This window comes from Scyliorhinus torazame, chromosome 4, assembly GCF_047496885.1.
Source record: "Scyliorhinus torazame isolate Kashiwa2021f chromosome 4, sScyTor2.1, whole genome shotgun sequence".
In the NCBI taxonomy this organism is placed as follows: Eukaryota; Metazoa; Chordata; class Chondrichthyes; order Carcharhiniformes; family Scyliorhinidae; genus Scyliorhinus; species Scyliorhinus torazame.
Window position 1 is genome coordinate 345,387,980 of NC_092710.1, and position 20,631 is coordinate 345,408,610.

The 20,631-nt window shown below is 48.6% G+C and overlaps 1 protein-coding gene across 1 annotated transcript in view; it reads right to left on the minus strand.

The window, feature by feature from the left end:
* Window positions 1-20,631, minus strand: part of LOC140411190 (dynein axonemal heavy chain 8-like) — a 2,783,184-nt gene that overhangs the window by 2,715,348 nt on the left and 47,205 nt on the right. The window contains exon 2 of the mRNA XM_072500280.1: window positions 656-817. Within this exon, the coding sequence (XP_072356381.1) occupies window positions 656-817 (162 nt within the window). The remainder of the gene's footprint in view (window positions 1-655; window positions 818-20,631) is intronic.

Here is a 20,631-nt window from a genome sequence, read left to right on the forward strand (position 1 = left end):
AGCATAGTTCAATACCAGCCCCCAAAGGGACACCAGAGAGAACACTTGGGGGGTCTCCCAGGGGATTGGAGGCCCCTGGGTGATTGCCCTCGAGGCTGGGTGGCATATGTCCCACATCAGGGATCGGGCCTGGGGGTGCCCTGCCCCTGTGATGTGGGGAGGGGTGACCATGAGTATCCCCTTACAGATGAGTTGGACCTTTGGGGGATCCAGGGATTGCATCGGGTGAGGGGTCAAGAGATTGGGATGCCATCCCCACCTGCATTAAGGAGTTCTGGCGAGGAAATGGAACTAAGTGCAGCCTCAGCGGGGAGTTCTCCACCGAGGCCCCGGATTGCAACAAAGACCCGTTAAATAGCGTGGTTTTTCTTGCCGCTGCGAGCGCCAGGAAACACACAGCTAAACGTGCTCGACATGGGACTCTGTTGTAATTGGGTTAGAGCGTGCTGTAAAATGTTACTGAGTGTCTTTAAGAGAGAGATAGATAGGTTCTTGATTAATGAGGGATCAGGGGTTATGGGGAGAAGGCAGGAGAATGGGGATGAGTAAAATATCAGCCATAATTGAATGGCGGAGCTGACTCGATGGGCCGAGTGGCTTAATTCTGCTTCTCTGTCTTATGGTTACATATGTTGAATGCGTATGAAAGAAATACCTGTTTTTCTTTTATTGTCTCCTGCAAGGCCAGCATTCCAACAGTACTTCGACGTATTTTACCAATTCTTTTCTCCTGAGAGGAACCAAGTGAATCAAACAGACTAGAACTACTTGGATGTGGCATGATGCCATCTTGACTCATCCGACTCATTTTCAACATCTGAAACACACAAAAGATTCAATTTCATGTCACTATACATTATTGAATTATGAAGTTATTTTCCACAAAGCTAAATGAAAAGCTACTTAGTGTCAATCAAAGAGTTACTTGGGCTGGGTGAGTATCCCATCAAAGGGGTTACTGGGAGTGGGAGGAGGTTAGCCCAATCAGTCATGATCTTATTGAATGCAGGCTTGAAAGCTTGACTCCCAGTCTTCGTTTATATGTTCAGATGTTAAGAATCGTTTGACCCATTGCACTCTTTGAAGTTACCCTATTAGTTCTACACTCCTGCGCATTTCGCTGTTCTAATATTTTATTTTAACTAAAAACAGAAAGTGCTGGAAATATTAAGAAAGCATTGAAGCATCTGTCGAAGTAGAAACAGAGTTAACATTTCAAGTCCAATATAACTCTTCACAAATATTGGGCGGTATCTACCGACAACTCGCCGCGTGTTTTACGGCAGTGGAGGCGGCCCGCCAGTGGGATTTACTGACCCCGCAAGGATTTCACAGTGATTGCACCCTTCATTGCCGGGAAATCCATGCTCTGGCGTAGGACCAGAATATTCTGCCAGTGTGAACAGCCGATAGATCGCACCCATTGTTTTCCCTTTGGGTTTCCAGCATCCATAGTATTTTGCTTTTCTATCATTTTGTACTTTCCCAACCAGGAGACAGGAAGAAATATCTCCCCATCAAAATGGAAAATTACTGGTTGAGAAAATGGCTCCAGCTGATCACATGCTGGCTTCTGCAGGTTCCTGAGCAGGTTGAAAATGAATAAAGGCTAACATCTCAAACACTCTGGAATGTAATACTCCTTGAATCGGACAAACATTTCAGCCAAGCCAACACTTTTTTTTTTTTTAAATATGTTTTATTGAAATTTTTTTCCCAAACAACAATTTTTCCCCTCTTACAAAGCAAACGCAACAATTACAATACAGAAATTTTTAACAATACACAAGTAACAAAACCCCATTATCTTTGACCTAAACTAAACAAAAAACCCCACCCCCCCCCCTCCCCCCCTCTTCCCCCTGGGTTGCTGCTGCTGGTCATCTGTCTTCCCTCTAACGTTCCCCTAGGTAGTCGAGAAATGGCTGGCACCGCTTGGTGAACCCTTGAGCCGATCCTCTCAGGGCAAACTTTATCTGCTCCAGTTTTATGAACCCCGCCATATCGTTTACCCAGGCCCCCAGTCCGGGGTGTTTCGCCTCCTTCCACATGAGTGGGATCCTGCGCCGGGCTACTAGGGACGCAAAGGCCACAACGTCGGCCTCTTTCGCCTCCTGCACTCCCGGCTCTTCCGCAACTCCAAATAGAGCTAACCCCCAGCCTGGTTTGACCCGGGCCATCACCACCCGCGAAATCACTCCCGTCACTCCCTTCCAATACCCTTCCAGTGCCGGGCACGCCCAAAACATATGTGCGTGGTTTGCCGGGCTCCCGCCACACCTCCCACATTTGTCCTCCACTCCAAAGAACCTGCTCAATCTTGCTCCCATTATGTGTGCTCTATGTAGCACCTTAAATTGAATCAGGCTAAGCCTGGCGCATGAGGAAGAGGAATTTACCCTGCTTAGGGCATCAGCCCACATACCCTCCTCTATCTCCTCCCCTAGTTCTTCTTCCCACTTTCCTTTTAGTTCGCCCACCGACTCCTCTCTCGGTAAATCCCTCATCTCTCGGTAAATCTCTGACACCTTGCCCTCTCCGACCCACACCCCTGAAAGCACCCTGTCCTGTATCCCCTGTGTCGGGAGCAACGGAAATTCCCTCACCTGTTGTCTAGTAAACGCCCTCACCTGCATATATCTCAAGAAATTTCCCCGGGGCAACTTATACTTTTCCTCCAATGCTCCCAAGCTCGCAAAAGTCCCATCTATAAATAAATCTCCCACCCTCCTAATTCCCAACTGGTACCAGCTCTGAAATCCTCCATCCATTCTTCCTGGGGCGAACCTATGGTTGTTCCTGATTGGGGACCCCACCAGGGCTCCCCGCACCCCTCTCTGTCGCCTCCACTGTCCCCAGATATTCAATGTTGCCGCCACCACCGGGTTCGTGGTAAACTTTTTAGGTGAGATCGGTAGCGGCGCCGTCACCAGCGCCTCTAAACCCGTCCCTTTACAGGACTTTCTCTCCAGTCTCTTCCACGCCGCTCCCTCACCCTCCATCATCCATTTACGTATCATTGCCACATTGGCGGCCCAATAGTAATCGCCCAAGTTCGGTAGTGCCAATCCTCCTCTGTCCCTACTACGCTGAAGGAACCCCCTCCTTACTCTCGGAACTTTCCCTGCCCACACGAAGCTCGTGATGCTCCTGTCTATTTTATTAAAAAAGGTCTTGGTGATTAGTATAGGGAGACATTGAAATACAAATCAGAACCTCGGGAGGACCATCATCTTAATTGCTTGCACCTTGCCCGCCAGCGATAGAGGCTGTATGTCCCACCTCTTGAAGTCCTCCTCCATTTGTTCTACCAACCGTGTCAGATTAAGTCTGTGCAAGGTTCCCCAGCTCCTAGCGATCTGAATCCCCAGGTATCGGAAGTTTCTTTCCACTTTCCTTAGAGGCAAGCCTTCTATCTCTCTACTCTGGTCCCCTGGATGTATCACAAATAATTCACTCTTCCCCATGTTTAGCCTATACCCCGAGAAATCCCCGAACCCCCTCAAAATTCGCATAACCTCTATCATTCCCCCCGCTGGGTCCGACGCGTATAATAGGTCATCCGCGTATAACGAGACTCGGTGTTCTTCTCCCCCTCTAATCACCCTCTCCATTTCCTGGAGTCTCTCAACGCCATGGCCAGAGGTTCAATTGCCAACGTGAACAACAATGGAGACAGCGGGCATCCCTGTCTTGTTCCCCTATATAGTCGGAAATACTCCGATCTATGTCGACCTGTAACTACGCTTGCCGTTGGAGCCCCATAAAGAAGTCTAACCCAGCTAATAAACCCGTTCCCAAACCCAAACCTCCTTAACACTTCCCATAAATACTCCCACTCCACCCTATCAAATGCCTTCTCTGCGTCCATTGCCGCCTCTATCTCTGCCTCCCCCTCCACTGGGGGCATCATTATCACCCCTAATAGTCGTCGCACGTTAACATTCAGTTGTCTCCCTTTTACGAACCGTGTCTGGTCTTCGTGCACCACCCCCGGGACACAGTCCTCTATCCTCGATGCCAGTACCTTTGCCAACAATTTGGCGTCCACGTTCAATAATGAAATGGGTCTATAGGACCCGCACTGCAACGGATCTTTATCCCTCTTCAAAATTAACTATATCGTCGCCTCCGACATCATCGGGGGTAGAGTCCCCCCTTCCCTGGCTTCATTGAACGTCCTCACCATCAACGGGGCCAACAAGTCCACATATTTTCTGCAATATTCCACCGGGAACCCGTCTGGTCCCGGGGCCTTCCCTGCTTCCCAGTCCCTTAATAACTTCGTCCACCCCAATCGGTGCCCCCAGGCCTACCACCCCCCCGCTCCTCCACTTTCGGGAACCTCAATTGGTCCAGGAACTGCCGCATCCCCTCCTCTCCCTCTGGGGGTTGAGACCTATACAGTTCCTCATATAAGGTCTTGAACACCTCATTTATCTTTCCTGCCCTTCGCACCGTGTCTCCCCTTTCGTCTCTAATTCCTCCTATCTCCCTCGCTGCTGCCCTCTTTCGCAATTGATGAGCCAACAGGCGACTAGCCTTTTCCCCATATTCATACCTCCTCCCCTGTGCCTTCCTCCACAGTACCTCCGCCTTTCTGGTGGTCAGAAGGTCAAATTCCGTCTGGAGTCGTCTCCTCTCCCTGTACAATTCCTCCTCCGGGGTCTCTGCAAATTTCCTATCCACCCTTAAAATCTCCCCCAGTAATCTTTCCCTTTCCTTGGCCTCTGTTTTCCTTTTGTGGGCCCCAATGGAGATCAGCTCTCCTCTGACCACCGCTTTTAGTGCTTCCCATACCACTCCCACAGGGACCTCGCCGTCGTCATTGACCTCCAGGTATCTCTCAATACACCCCCGCACTCTTGCACACACTCCCTCATCCGCCATCAGTCCCACATCTAATCGCCAGAGTGTTCTCTGCTCCCTTTCCTCTCCTAATTCCAGGTCCACCCAATGTGGGGCATGATCCGAAGCCGCTATGGCTGAGTATTCAGCTTCTTCCACCCTAGAGATCAACGACCTTCCCAAAACAAAAAGATCTATCCGGGAGTACACTTTATGGACATGGGAGAAGAAGGAAAACTCCCTAGCCCTAGGTCTAAGAAATCGCCATGGATCCACTCCCCCCATTTGGTCCATAAACCCCTTAAGTACCTTGGCCGCTGCCGGCCTTCTTCCGGTCCTTGAGCTGGATATATCTAGCCCCGGGTCCAGCACCGTATTAAAGTCCCCTCCTAAAATCAAGTTTCCTACCTCCAGGTCCGGTATACGCCCCAGCATCCGTCTCATAAAACCCGCATCGTCCAAGTTTGGGGCATACACATTAACCAACACGACCTCCATTCCCTCCAGCCTGCCACTCACCATTACATATCTACCTCCGCTATCTGCTACCATGTTCTTTGCTTCAAATGCTACCCGTTTCCCCACCAAAATGGCCACCCCTCTATTCTTTGCGTCCAGTCCTGAGTGGAACACCTGTCCCACCCATACTTTCCTTAACCTAACTTGGTCCGCCACCTTTAGGTGCGTCTCTTGGAGCATAACCACGTCTGCCCTCAGTCCTTTCAAATGCGCGAGCACTCGGGCCCTTTTTATCGGTCCGTTCAGGCCTCTCACGTTCCACGTGATCAGCCTCGCTAGGGGGCTACCTGCCCCCCTCCCGTGTCGACTAGCCAGTACCTTCTCTAGGCCAGTCCCATATCCCGCCTCCGCGCTCCCGCTCGCTCCCCCAGCGTCGCACACCATCCCCGCCCACCCACTCTTTAGCCATTTCCTTTTGGATTTCCGCAGCAGCAACCCAGTTGTCCCCCCCCCCGCTAGATCTCTTTCTAGCATGATTGCTCCCCCCATATTACTTCCGTAAGTCAGCTGACTTCAACTGACCCCGGCTACTCCTGCTCACTCCTCGACCCCCCCGTGTGGGTAACTCCCATCCGCCTTGCGCCTGTCTTCCCGCCTTATTCTTTCTGGCGCGGGAACATCCCTTTACCTGACCCGCCTCTTATGGCGCAGCTCCCTTTCCCCTCCCCCTCCCCCTCCCCTTCCCCATTCTCCAACTATGTCCCGTCTTTCCCCCCTCACCGGCGCCCACATTTCCCCAATGTCTCCCACCTTCCCAATTTACTTCTCAATTAACTTCACCCATAACATTAACAATAACATTTCCTGCAGTATCAGTCCCTCAGTTCCGATCCAAGTTCTCTTCTTTGATGAAGGTCCATGCTTCCTCCGCCGTCTCGAAATAATGGTGTCTCTCCTGATACGTGACCCATAGTCTTGCCGGCTGCAGCATTCCGAACTTCACCTTCCTTTTATGCAACACCTCTTTGGTTCGGTTGAAGCTCGCCCTCCTTCTCGCCACCTCCGCACTCCAATCCTGGTATACCCGTACCACTGCATTCTCCCATCTGCTACTCCGCACCTTTTTAGCCCATCTCAGGACCTCTTCTCTATCCTTAAGGCGGTAAAATCGCACGATTATCGCCCTGGGTGGTTCTCCCGCTTTTGGTCTTCTCGCCGGAATCCGATTTGCCCACTCCACCTCCAAGGGGCCCGTAGGGGCCTCAGCACCCATCAGTGAGCTCAGCATCGTACTTGCGTACGCTCCACAGTCCACTCCTTCCACACCCTCAGGGAGGCCCAGTATCCGAAGGTTCTTCCTTCACGCTCCGTTTTCTAGGGCCTCGATCTTTTCAGTACACTTTTTATGAAGTGCCTCGTGCGTCTGTGTCTTAACCGCCAGGCCCAGGATCTCGTCCTCAATATCTGTCACCTTCTGCTCCACCACGCGGAGCTCTGTCTCCTGGGTCTTTAGTGTCTCCTTGAGCCCCTCAATTGCCTGTAGCATCGGGGTCAGCACCTCCCTCTTCAGCAGCGCCACGCACCGTCTCACAATTTCATCCTGCTCAGGCCCCCATGTCGCCTGCGCTTTCTCCGCTGCCATCTTGTACTTCTCTCTTTCTGACCGTTTGGTCGACGATTCCTCGCGCTGCTGCCGCCGCCGCCGGTTTTTTCCTCCTTCGTTTGGGGGGGGGGGGACTCCCTTCTCACACACCCCACACCGGGTTGCGTCGTCGAAAAATTTCCCGTTGGGGCTCTTAAAAGAGCCCGAAGGTCCGTCGGAGCTGGAGCCGCCGAAACGTGCGGCTAGCTAGGCATCACCGCAACCGGAAGTCCCTTCGGTGGCCTTGATGAGATCTTTTCACAGTTGTTCCCTCTGCTGCTAGAATTCACCTTTGATTCGGGCCCTCAGGTCAGCTTGCAGCTTTAAGCTTGCCCTTCCCCCGCCTGCATGCTGGAAGAGGCCCTGTTTATCCTGCAGTTGCAGCCAAATCTTTTACTGTTTCTGCCGTGTCTGGCAACCAAGAGACATACCCTTCCTGGGGGACACTGTCGGGGGAATGTTGCAGCCTTCTTCCCACACCGGGAAATGGCAAACAAATGCCGTGGGGGCCCTGTAACGAGTCCAAAAGTCCGTTCCAAGCAGGAGCTACCGAATATGCGACCTAGCTCGGCATAGCCGCACCCGGAAGTCCCAGCCAAGCCAACACAACGGATTATGAAACAAGACTTCTGCCTCAGCCAGCTAAGAACAAAGGTAGCTGTTTGTGACTCCTAATCTCCAATGTGGTGCTTATGGCCTCACTGTTACCTGCTCCAAAACACAAAGGGGTTTCAACCAGGCGGCCTTCTGGTTGAAGAGTTCAATCCAAACCCACCCCTTCACGGGACTGAGACTTAAATTGTCTGAACTCCTTTAATTATATATCTTTTGGAGCTTATCTGCAGTCAGCTTAGAAGAGAATCAGGATGCGGCAAGCAGCCTGCTGCCCTCTACCATTCACCATCTAGTAGGCAATGAAAGTAAGAGCCCATGTCCAGGTTTGAAACCACATGGCCCTCATCTACTCTGAACTACTGGAACACGGAGCTTCTGTGTCTGCGCCTTCAAGATTAATCCCTCTCTATCTATCTTCTCCCAGAGTGAAAGTACTCGCTTCTGGAAATTTGGATCACCCTGTAACAGCAAGCCTACTAAACCCCAAGAAATATGCCATTGAACTTTTGATTCTGAACTCTGAACTCGTGTAAAAGCATAACTCTTATTTTGACTATGGTCTTGCCCTGTTTTTCTCTTTCCGCTCTTTTATTGTATGAATGCAAAAGGGATGGACATTATGAAGCCCTTCCCCACATTGTGTCTGAACAAAGAAAACTACAGCACAGGAACAGGCCCTTCGGCCTTCCAAGCCTGCACCGACCATGCCGGCGTCTGAACTAAAACCTGCTACACTTCCGGGGACCATATCCCTCTATTCCCACCCTATTCATGTATTTGTCAAGACTTCCCTTAAAAGTCACTATCGTATCTGCTTCCACAACCTCACCCGGCAGTGATCTCCAGGTTCCCACCACCCTCTGTGTAAAAAACCTTGCCTCGTACATCTCCTTTAAACCTTGCCCCGGACACCATAAACCAATGCCCCCTAGTAATTGACTCTTTCAGCCTGGGAAAAAACTTGTGACTATCCACGCTGCATCCCCTCATAATCTTGTAGACTTCTACCAGGTCGCCCCTCAACCTCCATTCTTCCAGTGAGGATAAACCAAGTTTCTCCTACCTCGCCTCATAGTTAATGCCCTCCATACCAGGCAACATCCTGGTAAATCTTTTCTCTACCCTCTCCTAAGCCTCCACAACCTTCTGGTAGTGTGGCGACCAGAATTGAACACTATATTCCAAGTGCAGCGTAACTAAGGTCCTATACAGCTGCAACATGACTTACCAATTTTTAAACTCAATGCCGGCCTATTAAGGCAAGCATGCCGTATGCCTTCTTGACTACCTTCTCCATCTGCGTTGCCACTTTCAGTGACCTGTGTACCTGTACAACCAGATCCCACTGCCTATCAATACTTTTAAGGGTTCTGCCATTTACTGTATATTTTCCATCTGCATTAAGCCTTCCAAAATGCATTACTCACATTTGTCCAGATTAAACTCCATCTGCCATCTCTCCGGACAAGTCTCCAACCGATCTATATCCTGCTGAATCCTGACAATCCTCAGCACTATCCACAATTCCACCAACCTTTCTGTCGTTCGCAAACGTACTAATCAAACTGGTTACATTTTCTCCAAATCATTTACATATATTACAGCAAGGGTCCCAGCACTGATCCCTGAGGAATGCCACTAGTCACAGCCCTCCATTCAGAAACGCACCCTTCCACTGCTACCCTCTGTCTTCTATGACCGAGCCAGTTCTGTATCCATTTTGCCAGCACACCGCTGATCCCGTGCCTTCTGTACCAGTCTGCCATGAGGGACATTGTCAAAGACCTTACTGAAGTTCATGTAAACAACATCCACTGCCCTACCCTCAGTCATCTTTGTCACTTCCTCGAAAAACTCGATCAAGTTAGTGAGACTTGACCTCCCCTTCACAAAACCAGGTTGCCTCTCCCTAATACGTCCACTTATTTCCAAGTGGGAGTAAGTCCTGTCTCGAAGAATCCTCTCCAATAATTTTCCTACCACTGACGTAAGGCTCATCGGCCTGTAATTACCTAGATTATCCTTCCAACCTTCTTAAACAAAGGAACAACATTGGCTATTCTCCAATCCCCTGGGACATCCCCTGGAGCCAGTGAGGATACAAAGATTTCTCTTAATGACCAAGCAATTTCCTCCTTTGCCTCTCTCAGTATTCTGGGGTATATCCCATCAAGCCCTGGGGATTGTCTACCTTAATGTTTTTCAAGACCCCAAATGCCTCATTTTTAATCTCAACATGGCCTAAACTATCTACACACCATTGCCCAGACTCATCATCCACCAAATCCTTCTCTTTGGTGAATACTGACACAAAGTACTCATTTAATACCTCACCCATTTTCTCTGGCTCTGTGAATAGATTCCCTCCCTCGATGTAAAAATAAACCATCCCTCTTATATTACCTTATCACAAGTTTGCTATTAAGTTATTCATCGATGAGATGAACACTCCAAGCTGAAGTTCTGAGAAAGACAAGACACCATTTATATAGGGGGAAATCAGAAATCAAAACACCTGTTTAGGGAGAGGTAGTGAGAGGAGAAATTGGGCTGTTTAAATCAATACCCCTCCTGACACATATTTATCCAATTCCCTTTTGAACATTACTATTGAATCCAGTCCCGCTACCCTTTTAGTCATTGCATTCCAGATCAGAAGAAGTTGCTAATAAATTAGGTTCTTTCGCGGTTTACTTTAAATCACTCCATTATCACACTACTGACTCTGCATTCAGCACAAAGTTTCTTCTTATTTATTCTGTTATGGGCCAGGGTTTAGAAAACTCCAAAGTATATCATGGAGTTCACCCGACCCACAACTTTTAATAGATTTTGGTTACTGGGAGCACAAGGGCACACTTTACAGGTGTGATGCAACAGAGATCTAAAGTATTTTAAAAAACAAAACAATGTTTATTCTATGAATTCAGTTCACACTTTCTAAGCACAGTAAACATCTTTTTTTTAAATAAACGTTTTATTGAGGTATTTTCTTTGGCGTTTTAACAGCAACAAAATCAACACTATAAATAACAAGAGAAATATATACATAGTGCAAATTCCGCCACCCTCTCCCGCAGGTCTTGCCATTACTTACCCTCTAACCTACACTAACCTAGCCCCCCTCCCCCCCACTTTCTGCTGACGATTAGTTCCCTGCGAGGAAGTCGACGAATGGTTGCCACCTCCTGGCGAACACTAACAGAGACCCTCTCATGGCGAACTTAATTTTTTCCAGGCAGAGGAAGCCTGCCATGTCTGAAAGCCAGGTCTCCGATTTCGGGGGCTTTGAGTCCCTCCACGCCAGCAATATATACCTCCAGGCTACCAAGGAAGCAAAGGCCAGAACAGCTGCTTCTTTCTCCTCCTGGATTCCCGGGTCCTGCGATACCCCAAAAATCACCACCTCCGGATTCATTGCCACCCTCGTATTTAATACCGTGGACATGGTGTCGGCAAACCCCTGCCAAAATCGCCTCAGTTTTGGACATGCCCAGAACACGTGGACATGGTTCACTGCCCCCCCGGCCACACCTGTCCTCCACCCCAAAGAATCTGCTCATCCGGGCCACCGTCATGTGAGCCCGGTGAACAACTTTAAACTGGATCAGGTTGAGCTGGCACATGTTGCAGTAGCATTGATCCTTCCTAGCGCGTCCGCCCAAAGACCATTCCTCCATCTCTCCCTCCAGCTCCTCCTCCCACTTGCACTTCAGTTCCTCGGTCTGCATCTCCCCGAACCCATAAGCTCTTTATACATGTCCAATGCGCTCCCCTCCCCTATCCATCCTCTAGAGACCAACCACCCTGTCCTGAATCCTCCTTAACAGCAGGAGTGGGAAGGTTGGCACCTGCCTCCGCAAAAAGTCCCATACCTGTAAATATCGGAGATCATTCCCTCCAGCCAGCACAAACTTCTCCTCCAGCGCCCTCATACTCGGGAAGCGACCTTCCAAGAACAAGTCCCCCATCCTCTCTATCCCCGCTCTCTGCAAAATACAGAACCCCCCATCCATCCCCCCCGGGGCAAACCTATGATTGTCGCAGATTGGGGACCACACAGATGCCCCCTCTGCTCCCACATGCCTCCTCCACTGCCCCCAGACTCTCAGGGCCGCCACCACCACCGGACTGGTGGTGTAATGCGCCGGCGGGAACGGCAGGGACGCCTTCACCAGTGCCCCTAAACTTGTGCCCTTACACGAGGCCGCCTCCATGCGCAACCACGCCGGTCCCCCCCCCACCTTCTCACCATGGCTATGTTAGCCGGCCAGTAATAATTATTGAAATTCGGCAGCGCCAGTCCACCATCTCCCCGATTCTGCTCAAGGATTGCCCTCTTCACTCGCGGGGGCTTACCCCCCCCCCCCCCCCCCCCCGCACAAAGCCCACAATAATCTTATTAATCCGCTTAAAAAAGGAACGCGGGATGAAGATGGGGAGGCACTGGAAAACAAAGAGAAACCTCAGGAGGATCATCATTTTTACTGACTGCACCCTACCCGCCAGAGACAGCGGGAGCGCGTCCCATCCCGGAAATCCTCCTTCATCTGGTCCACCAACCGGACCAGGTTCAATTTATGTATCCTATCCCAATCCCTCGTCACCTGAATACGCAAGTACCTAAAACTGTCCCCTACCATTCTGAACAGCAGATCCCCTAGTCGCCTCTCCTGACCTCTCGCCTGAACCAAAAACAACTCGCTCTTCCCCATATGGAGCTTGTAACCCAATAACCGGCCGAATTCCCGTAGGATTCCCATAATTTCCCCCATCCCCTCCATTGGGTCTGAGACATACAGCAGCAAGTCATCCACATACAACGAGACTCTGTGCTCCACCCCCCCCCCCCCCCCCCCAAACCAGCCTCTTCCATGCCCTTGAATCCCTCAGAGCAATTGCCAGCGGCTCTATAACCAGCGCAAAGAGTAGTGGGGAGAGGGGACATCACTGTCTCGTCCCCCTACACTAGCTACCGGCGCTCGGTACAGCAGCCTAACCCAGTCAACAAAGCCCCTCCCAAACCCGAACCGCTCCAGCACCTCCCATAAGTAATCCCACTCAACCCGGTCGAACGCTTTTTCCGCGTCCATCGCAACCACCACTTCAGCTTCACTGCCTTCCGGGGGCAACATAATCACACTGAGCAACCAACTCACATTGGCCCCCAGCTGCCTGCCTTTAACAAACCCTGTCTGGTCTTCTCCTATAACGTCCGGTACACAGTCCTGAATCCTAGAGGCCAGAATCATGGCCAGGAATTTGGCATCCACGTTTAACAAGGATATTAGCCTATAAGAACCGCACAGCCCGGGGTCCTTGTCCCTTTTCAAAATGAGTGAGATCATGGCCTGTGACATTGTCTGGGGTAAAACTCCTCTTTCCTTGGTCTCGTTAAAGACTTTCAGCAGTACCAGCCCCAATATTCCGGAGAACTTTTTCTAGAACTTGACTGGGAACCCATCCGGCCCCAGGGCCTTCCCCGACTGCATGGCCTTCAAGCCCTCCACTATCTCCTCTAGCCCGACCGAGCCCCCTAGCTCTTCTACCAGCTCCCCATCCACCTTCGGGAAAGTCAGCCCATCCAAGAAGTGCCTCATCCCCTCCGGCCCCCCAGGGGGTTCCGATCTATATGACCTACTATAAAAGTCCCGAAAGATCTTGCTCATCCCCTCCGAGTCCCCAACTAAGTTCCCATCCCCGTCAACCACTTTCCCTATTTCCATAGCTGCCTCCCTCTTTCTGAGCTGCTGTGCAAGCATCCTACTGGCCTTTTCCCGTTCCCGTAGACCGCTCCCTTCACCTTCCTGAGCTGCTCAACTGCCCTACCTGCAGTTAACAAACTAAATTCCGCCTGCAGCCTCCGGCGTTCCCTCAATAGCCCTGCCTCTGGAGCCTCCGCATAACTGCCATCCACTCGTCGGATCTCTCTTACCAGTCGGTCCGTTTCTGCCCTTTCCGTCCTGTCCCTGTGAGCCTGGATCGAGATCAATTCCCCTCTCACCACTGCCTTCAGCGCTTCCCAGACCACCGCTGCTGAGACCTCCCCCGTGTCGTTTACCTGCAGGTAGTTCAGCATGCACTTCCTCAACTGCTCGCAGACCACTTCGTCCGCCAACAGCCCCACATCCAATCTCCATTGCGGGCGCTGCTTGCTATCCGTACTGACCTGCATGTCCACCCAGTGCGGAGCATGGTCCGAGATCATAATCGCCGAATAGTCCGTGTCCACCACCCCGGCCAACAGGGCCCTGCCCACAACAAAGAAATCTATCCGAGAATACACCTTGTGAACGTGGGAGAAGAAAGTTTCTTGGCTCTCGGCTGCCTAAATCTCCTCGGATCCACCCCCCCATCTGCTCCATGAACATTTTCAGCTCCTTTGCCATTGCTAGCACCTTGCCCGTTCTCGCACATGACCGATCCAGGCCTGGATCAATAACCGTGTTGAAATCCCTACCCATAATCAGCCTGTGCGAATCCAGCTCCGGAATTTTCCCCAGCACCCTCTTTATAAAATCCCCATCGTCCCAATTTGGCGCGTATACGTAGATCCTGTCTGGTCTTCTCCTCTAACGTCCGGTACACAGTCCTCAATCCTAGAGGCCAGAATCTTGGCCAGGAATTTGGCATCCACGTTTAACAAGGATATTAGCCGATAAGAACCACACAGCCCGGGTCCTTGTCCCTTTTCAAAATGAATGAGATCATGACCTGTGACATTGTCTGGGGTAAAACTCCTCTTTCCTTGGTCTCGTTAAAGACTTTCAGCAGTACCGGCCCCACTATTCCAGAGAACTTTTTATAGAACTCGACTGGGTACCCATCCGGCCCCAGGGCCTTCCCCGAATGCGTGGCCTTCAAGCCCTCCACTATCTCCTCTAGCCCGACCGAGCCCCCTAGCCCTTTTAACAGGGCCCTGCCCACAACAAAGAAATCTATCCGAGAATACACCTTGTGAACGTGGGAGAAGAAAGAAAATTCCTTGGCTCTCGGCTGCCTAAATCTCCACGGACCCACCCCCCCATAATCAGCCTGTGCGAATCCAGGTCTGGAATTTTCCCCAGCACCCTCTTTATAAAATCCCCATCGTCCTAATTTGGTGCGTATACGTAGACCAGCACTACCTTCATCCCCTGCAGCCTGCCACTAACCATGATAAATCTACCTCCCACATCCGAGACTATCCTCCCCGCCTCAAAAGCCACCCGCTTATTGATCAAAATTGCAGCCCCCCCCCTTGTCTTTGAGTCCAGCCCAGAGTGGAAAACCTGACTTCCCCAGCTTTTCCTCAACCTGACCCACCACTTTAAGACGTGTTTCCTGCAGCATCACCACGTCCGCCTTCAGACTGCTCAGGTGTGCAAACACAAGGGACCTGTTCACTGGCCCATTTAATCCCCAGACATTCCAGGTGACCAGCCTAGTTGGGGGCAAAGTGCCATTACCCTTCTTGGGCCCACCTCTAGCCCATGCGCTGCACCTCCTCCGGCCCGCCCCAGGGCAGCCCCCATCCCCGACCCCCTCAGTGACCTTCCATCGAAGTTCCTCCCAAATCAGCAGAACCCATCCGCCCCTCCCCCCCCAGCAACACTACTCTAAATCCCAACCCAGCTAATAGACTAAGCATTACACACAACCCCACAGTGCTTCCGTGAGCTAGCTCACTCAGCTAGCTTGATGACCCCCGCCTCTGGCGCCAAGAAGTCTCCCACCCATTGTTCCCCCGCTCCTGTAAACAAGTTTCCTCATCCAACAGTCCCCAAACAAACACCCAGCAGCAAATAAAACACACAGAACAAAAGCACCACCCACCGAAACCCAGACAGGCACGTCTCCATCCCACAAAAGTGCACAACAGTATAATCACCCAAAATAAAACACAAAAGGAAAATTACCAACATCTACCCCAAAAAGAAAGAACCAAAAACAAAACGGAAAATCGATTCCCCCCCCCCCAACTTCCCTCTCCCCTAAACAGAGCAATACGTTAAAACATAGCCAATTTTAACAACAGAAAGAAAAGAACCCCCCCCCCCCAAAACCGAAGCCCCACCAACATACCAAGGGGAAGAGAAGAAAAAACAAATAAACAAAAAGCCCCAGAAAAAAAAACAAAGAGAAAGGGCCCAATATAGGCCAACATATTGTCACGGAGTACAAAAGTTCTCAAGCTTCCACCAGTCTTTTTCTTTTTGCATAGACCAACGCCTCATCGGGCGACTCAAAATAATGCTGTTGGTCTTCGTGCGATGGTGTTGGTCTTCGTGCGATGGTGTTGGTCTTCGTGCGATGGTGTTGGTCTTCGTGCGATAAGCACACAGTAAACATCTTATCAACTACAAACACTGATACTTTCCCAAATACAAAATTCAATAGGTAACCCTTAGTAACTTTCCTAACAACATCCATGAGCCCAAAACACTTTTTAACAAAGACAGCAGGTTGAAATTCTCTACAGAAACAGGAATTACTTTGAAATCATCAATGAGCTGAAGACATTCTTTAGCTTGGAGAGAGACAGATCAATGTTCACATGCAGCTCTCCAACTACAGAGCCAAAACCAGCTTTCAGCACAAAAGTTTAAAAAAACAGAGCCTGGCTCCACCCACACACCGACATCACTACAGCTATTTGATAAACACCCATTTCTTAAAGGAACATCCACCTGACACCTCCCCCAAGAAAAGAAAATAAACCATGAACTTCAAAATGGTTTCCTTTAAGAAATACAGACAGTAAAATACTTTTTCGTTTCACAAAACAAAACACGCAAACAGGTATATAACATAGTCCATTTCAGTTCCCCTTTCTCCACCGAACCTGCTTCTCTTCATCACATTCGAGACAAAGCATCGGCTACCACGTTTTCTCGTCCTACCACATGTATTATTTTTAAATGAAATGGTTGTAACAACAAACTCCATCAAAACAGTGGGAATCGCTCCAAAAACATCAATGGATTATGATCAGTATATATAATTGTGTCAGACGGATTGCTGGTGACATAAATGTGAAGATGTTGCGAAGCCGACACCAAGCTCAAAGTCTCCTTCTCAATCGTTGAATACTACTTCTGGTGCATATTTAAGTTCTTAGAAAAATAACCAATAGGCCGCTCTAGTTCTTCATCGTCGTCTTCTTATAAGAGCACCGCACCTATGCGGTCTTCTTGTAAGAGCACCGCACCTATGCCCACATCACTCGCATCAACAGCCACTGTGAATGGTTTTGTGTAATTTGGGATGGCTAACACAGGAGCAGTGGTTAACACAGCCTTCGGGCCGTCAAATGCCTGTTGACACTCCGCTGTCCACTTAAATTCGTTACGCTTCTTTTGCAAGTCCGTCAGTGGAGCGACCACACTGCTAAATTTCGGCACAAATTTCTGGTAAAATACACTCATGCCAAGAAATCACATTATTTCCCTTTGTGTCGAGGGTTTTGGAAACTCCCCAATAACTTTTGTTTTCACATCCCGTGGGACCATTCGTCCCTGTCCGATTGTATGGCCAAGGAAAGTGACTTGGGCTTTTCTAAATTCCCTTTTGGCTAGGTTTACCACCAAACCCGCCTCCTGAAGTCGATCGAATAACTCCATCAGATGCTTTAAATGTTCTTTCCATGTCTGACTGAAAATTACCAGATCATCGATGTGTACCCGCACAATTGGGTAATCCTGAAATGACTGTTAGTTAACCATTGAAATGTGGCTGGGGTGTTTTTCATGCCAAATGGCATAACTTTAAATTGGTATATACCATCTGGAGTCACAAAAGCTGAAATCTCCTTCGCCCTTTCAGATAAAGGTACCTGCCAGTAACCTTTAAGCAAATTCAGTTTTGAAATAAAAGCTGATTGTCCCAGTTTCTCAATGCAATCCTCCAAACATGGGGTACGATAGGAGTCCGTTCTTATAACTGCATTAACCTTTCTAAAGACCACACACAACCGTTGGGTACCATCTGGTTTCGGTACATCACTATGGGCGAGCTCCATTTGCTGCAACCCACTTCAATTATGCCATTTTTAAGAATACTTTCAATTTCCTTGTTAACCTGTGCCAATTTTAAAAGGTTAAGTCTATATGGATGTTGTTTAATTGGAACAGCATTTCCCACATCTACATCATCTGTAGCCATTTTAGTACTTCCCAACTTTTCTCCACAAACTTGCCCATGTGATATCAATAACTCTTTCAGGTCAGTTTGTATTTCCTCTGGAAGGTAACTCAACAATTGTTCCCAATTTTTAAGAACATCCTTGTTTTCCAATTTAATTTGAGGGATGTCAAATTCAAACTCATCTGGTTTTGGTTCTTCACTTTGAGATAGAATCATTAAAACCTCCTCCTTTTGCTCTCCTTCCCTTTCAAAGTACCTTTTAAGCATATTCACATGACACACTCGGTGAGTTTTCCTTCCATCTGGCGTTCTTACCACATACTTTACCTCACTTAATTTCCTTTCAATCTGATAAGGTCCGCAAAACCTTGCTTTAGAAGATTCACCTACCACTGATAACAATACTAAAACTTTATCTCCATTGGCAAAACTACGAACGTTTGCTTTCTTGTCCGTTACCCATTTTATCACATGCTGTGCAACCTTTAAATGTTGTCTAGCCAATTCCACTGCTCTATTTAATCGTTCCCTAAAATTTGACACGCAATCCAATAATGTGAGTTCCGACTGCTCACTCACCAATTTTTCCTTAATCGATTTAAGTGGTCCTCTTACCTCATGACCAAAAATTAGTTCAAAAAGACTGAATTTGGGTGACTCATTAGGTGCATCCCTAATTGCAAACAGTACGAATGGAATTCCTTTATCCCAATCCTCTGTATAATCTTGACAATAAGCCCTCAACATTGTCTTTAATGTCTGATGCCCCCTTTCTAATGCTCCCTGTGATTCTGGATGGTACGCAGTTGATTTAAATTGTTTTATTCCCAACGTATCCATAACTTCTTTGAATAATCTTGAGGTAAAATTTGATCCTTGATCCGATTTTATTTTTGTGGGTAGTCCATATCTTGTAAAGAAATTAAGTAACTCCTCCACAATCTTTCTAGCTGTAATATTGCGTACTGGAATGGCCTCTGGAAACCTAGTAGCCACATTCATTATAGTCAAGAGATAATGATTCCCACTTTTCGTTATAGGAAGCGGTCCTATGCAATTAATTAAGACTCTTGTAAAAGGTTCCTCAAATGGGTATTAAGGGCGCTGGTTTTATCACTGCTTGAGGTTTCCCTATCACTTGACATGTGTGACATGATCGACAAAATTTAACTACATCTTTATGTAGTCCACGCCAATAAAAATGTTTTTGGATTTTAGCTTGAGTTTTCCTTATTCCCAAATGACCTCCCACTGGTACCTCACGTGCAACTTGCAACACCTCCTTTCTATACCCTACCGGCAATACTTCTTGACGAACTTCTGCCCACTTTTCATCCGCCTGCATATGTAAAGGTCTCCATTTTCTCATCAAGACATAATTTTAACAGTAATAACATTCTGGTAAACATTCAGATTCCTCTTCCGTGTATGCTTCCTGATACATCCGTTTTATTTCTATATCTTTCTGTTGTAACTCCACCAATTTTCCTGAACTAAAAATATCCGCCTCATCCTCCACCTGTTCTTGTTCTTTTTCAACCATCTGATCAAAAATCATTTCTGATAGAACAAGAAAAATACAGCACAGAACAGGCCCTTCGGCCCACGATGTTGTGCCGAACTTTTATCCGCCATTGAGAATAAATTAATCTACACCCCATCATTCTACCGTAATCCATGTACCTATCCAATAGCCGCTTGAAGATCCCGAATGTTTCCGACTCAACTACTTTCACAGGCAGTGCATTCCATGCCCCCATTACTCTCTGGGTAAAGAACCTACCTCTGACATCCCCTCTATATCTTCCACTATTCACCTTAAATTTATATCTCCTTGTAATGGTTTGTTCCACCCGGGGAAAAAGTCTCTGACTGTCCACTCTATCTATTCCCCTGATCATCTTATAAACCTCGATCAAGCCGCCCCTCATCCTTCTCCGTTCTAATGAGAAAAGGCCTAGCACCCTCAACCTTTCCTCGTAAGACCTACTCTCCATTCCAGGCAACATTCTGGTAAATCTCCATCGCACCTTTTCCAAAGCTTCCACATCCTTCCTAAATATGAGGCGACCAGAACTGCACACAGTACTCCAAATATGGCCTTACCAAGGTTTTGTACAGCTGCATCATCACCTCACGGCTCTTAAATTCAATCCCTCTGTTAATGAACGCTAGCACACCATAGGCCTTCTTCACAGCTCTATCCACTCGAGTGACAACTTTCAAAGATCTATGAACATAGACCCCAAGATCTCTCTGCTCCTCCACAGTGCCAAGAACCCGACCGTTAACCCTGTATTCCGCATTCATATTTGTCCTTCCAAAATAGACAACCTCACACTGTTCAGGGTTAAACTCCATCTGCCACTTCTCAGCCCAGCTCTGCATCCTATCTATGTCTCTTTGCAGCTGACAACAGCTCTCCTCACTATCCACAACTCCACCAATCTTCGTATCGTCTGCAAATTTACTGACCCACCCTTCAACTCCCTCATCCAAGTCATTAATGAAAATCACAAACAGCAGAGGACCCAGTACTGATCCCTGCAGTACGCCACTGGTAACTGGGCTCCAGGCTGAATATTTGCCATCCACCACCACTCTCTGACTTCTATCAGTTAGCCAGTTCGTTATCCAACTGGCCAAATTTCCCACTATCCCATGCCTCCTTACTTTCTGCATAAGCCTACCATGGGGAACCTTATCAAATGCCTTACTAAAATCCATGTACACGACAGCCACTGCTTTACCTTCATCCATTTGCTTGGACACCTCCTCAAAGAATTCAATAAGACTTGTGAGGCAAGACCTACCCCTCACAAATCCGTGCTGACTATCCCTAATCAAGCAGTGTCTTTCCAGATGCTCAGAAATCCTATCCCTCAATACCCTTTACATTACTTTGCCTACCACCGAAGTAAGACTAACTGGCCTGTAATTCC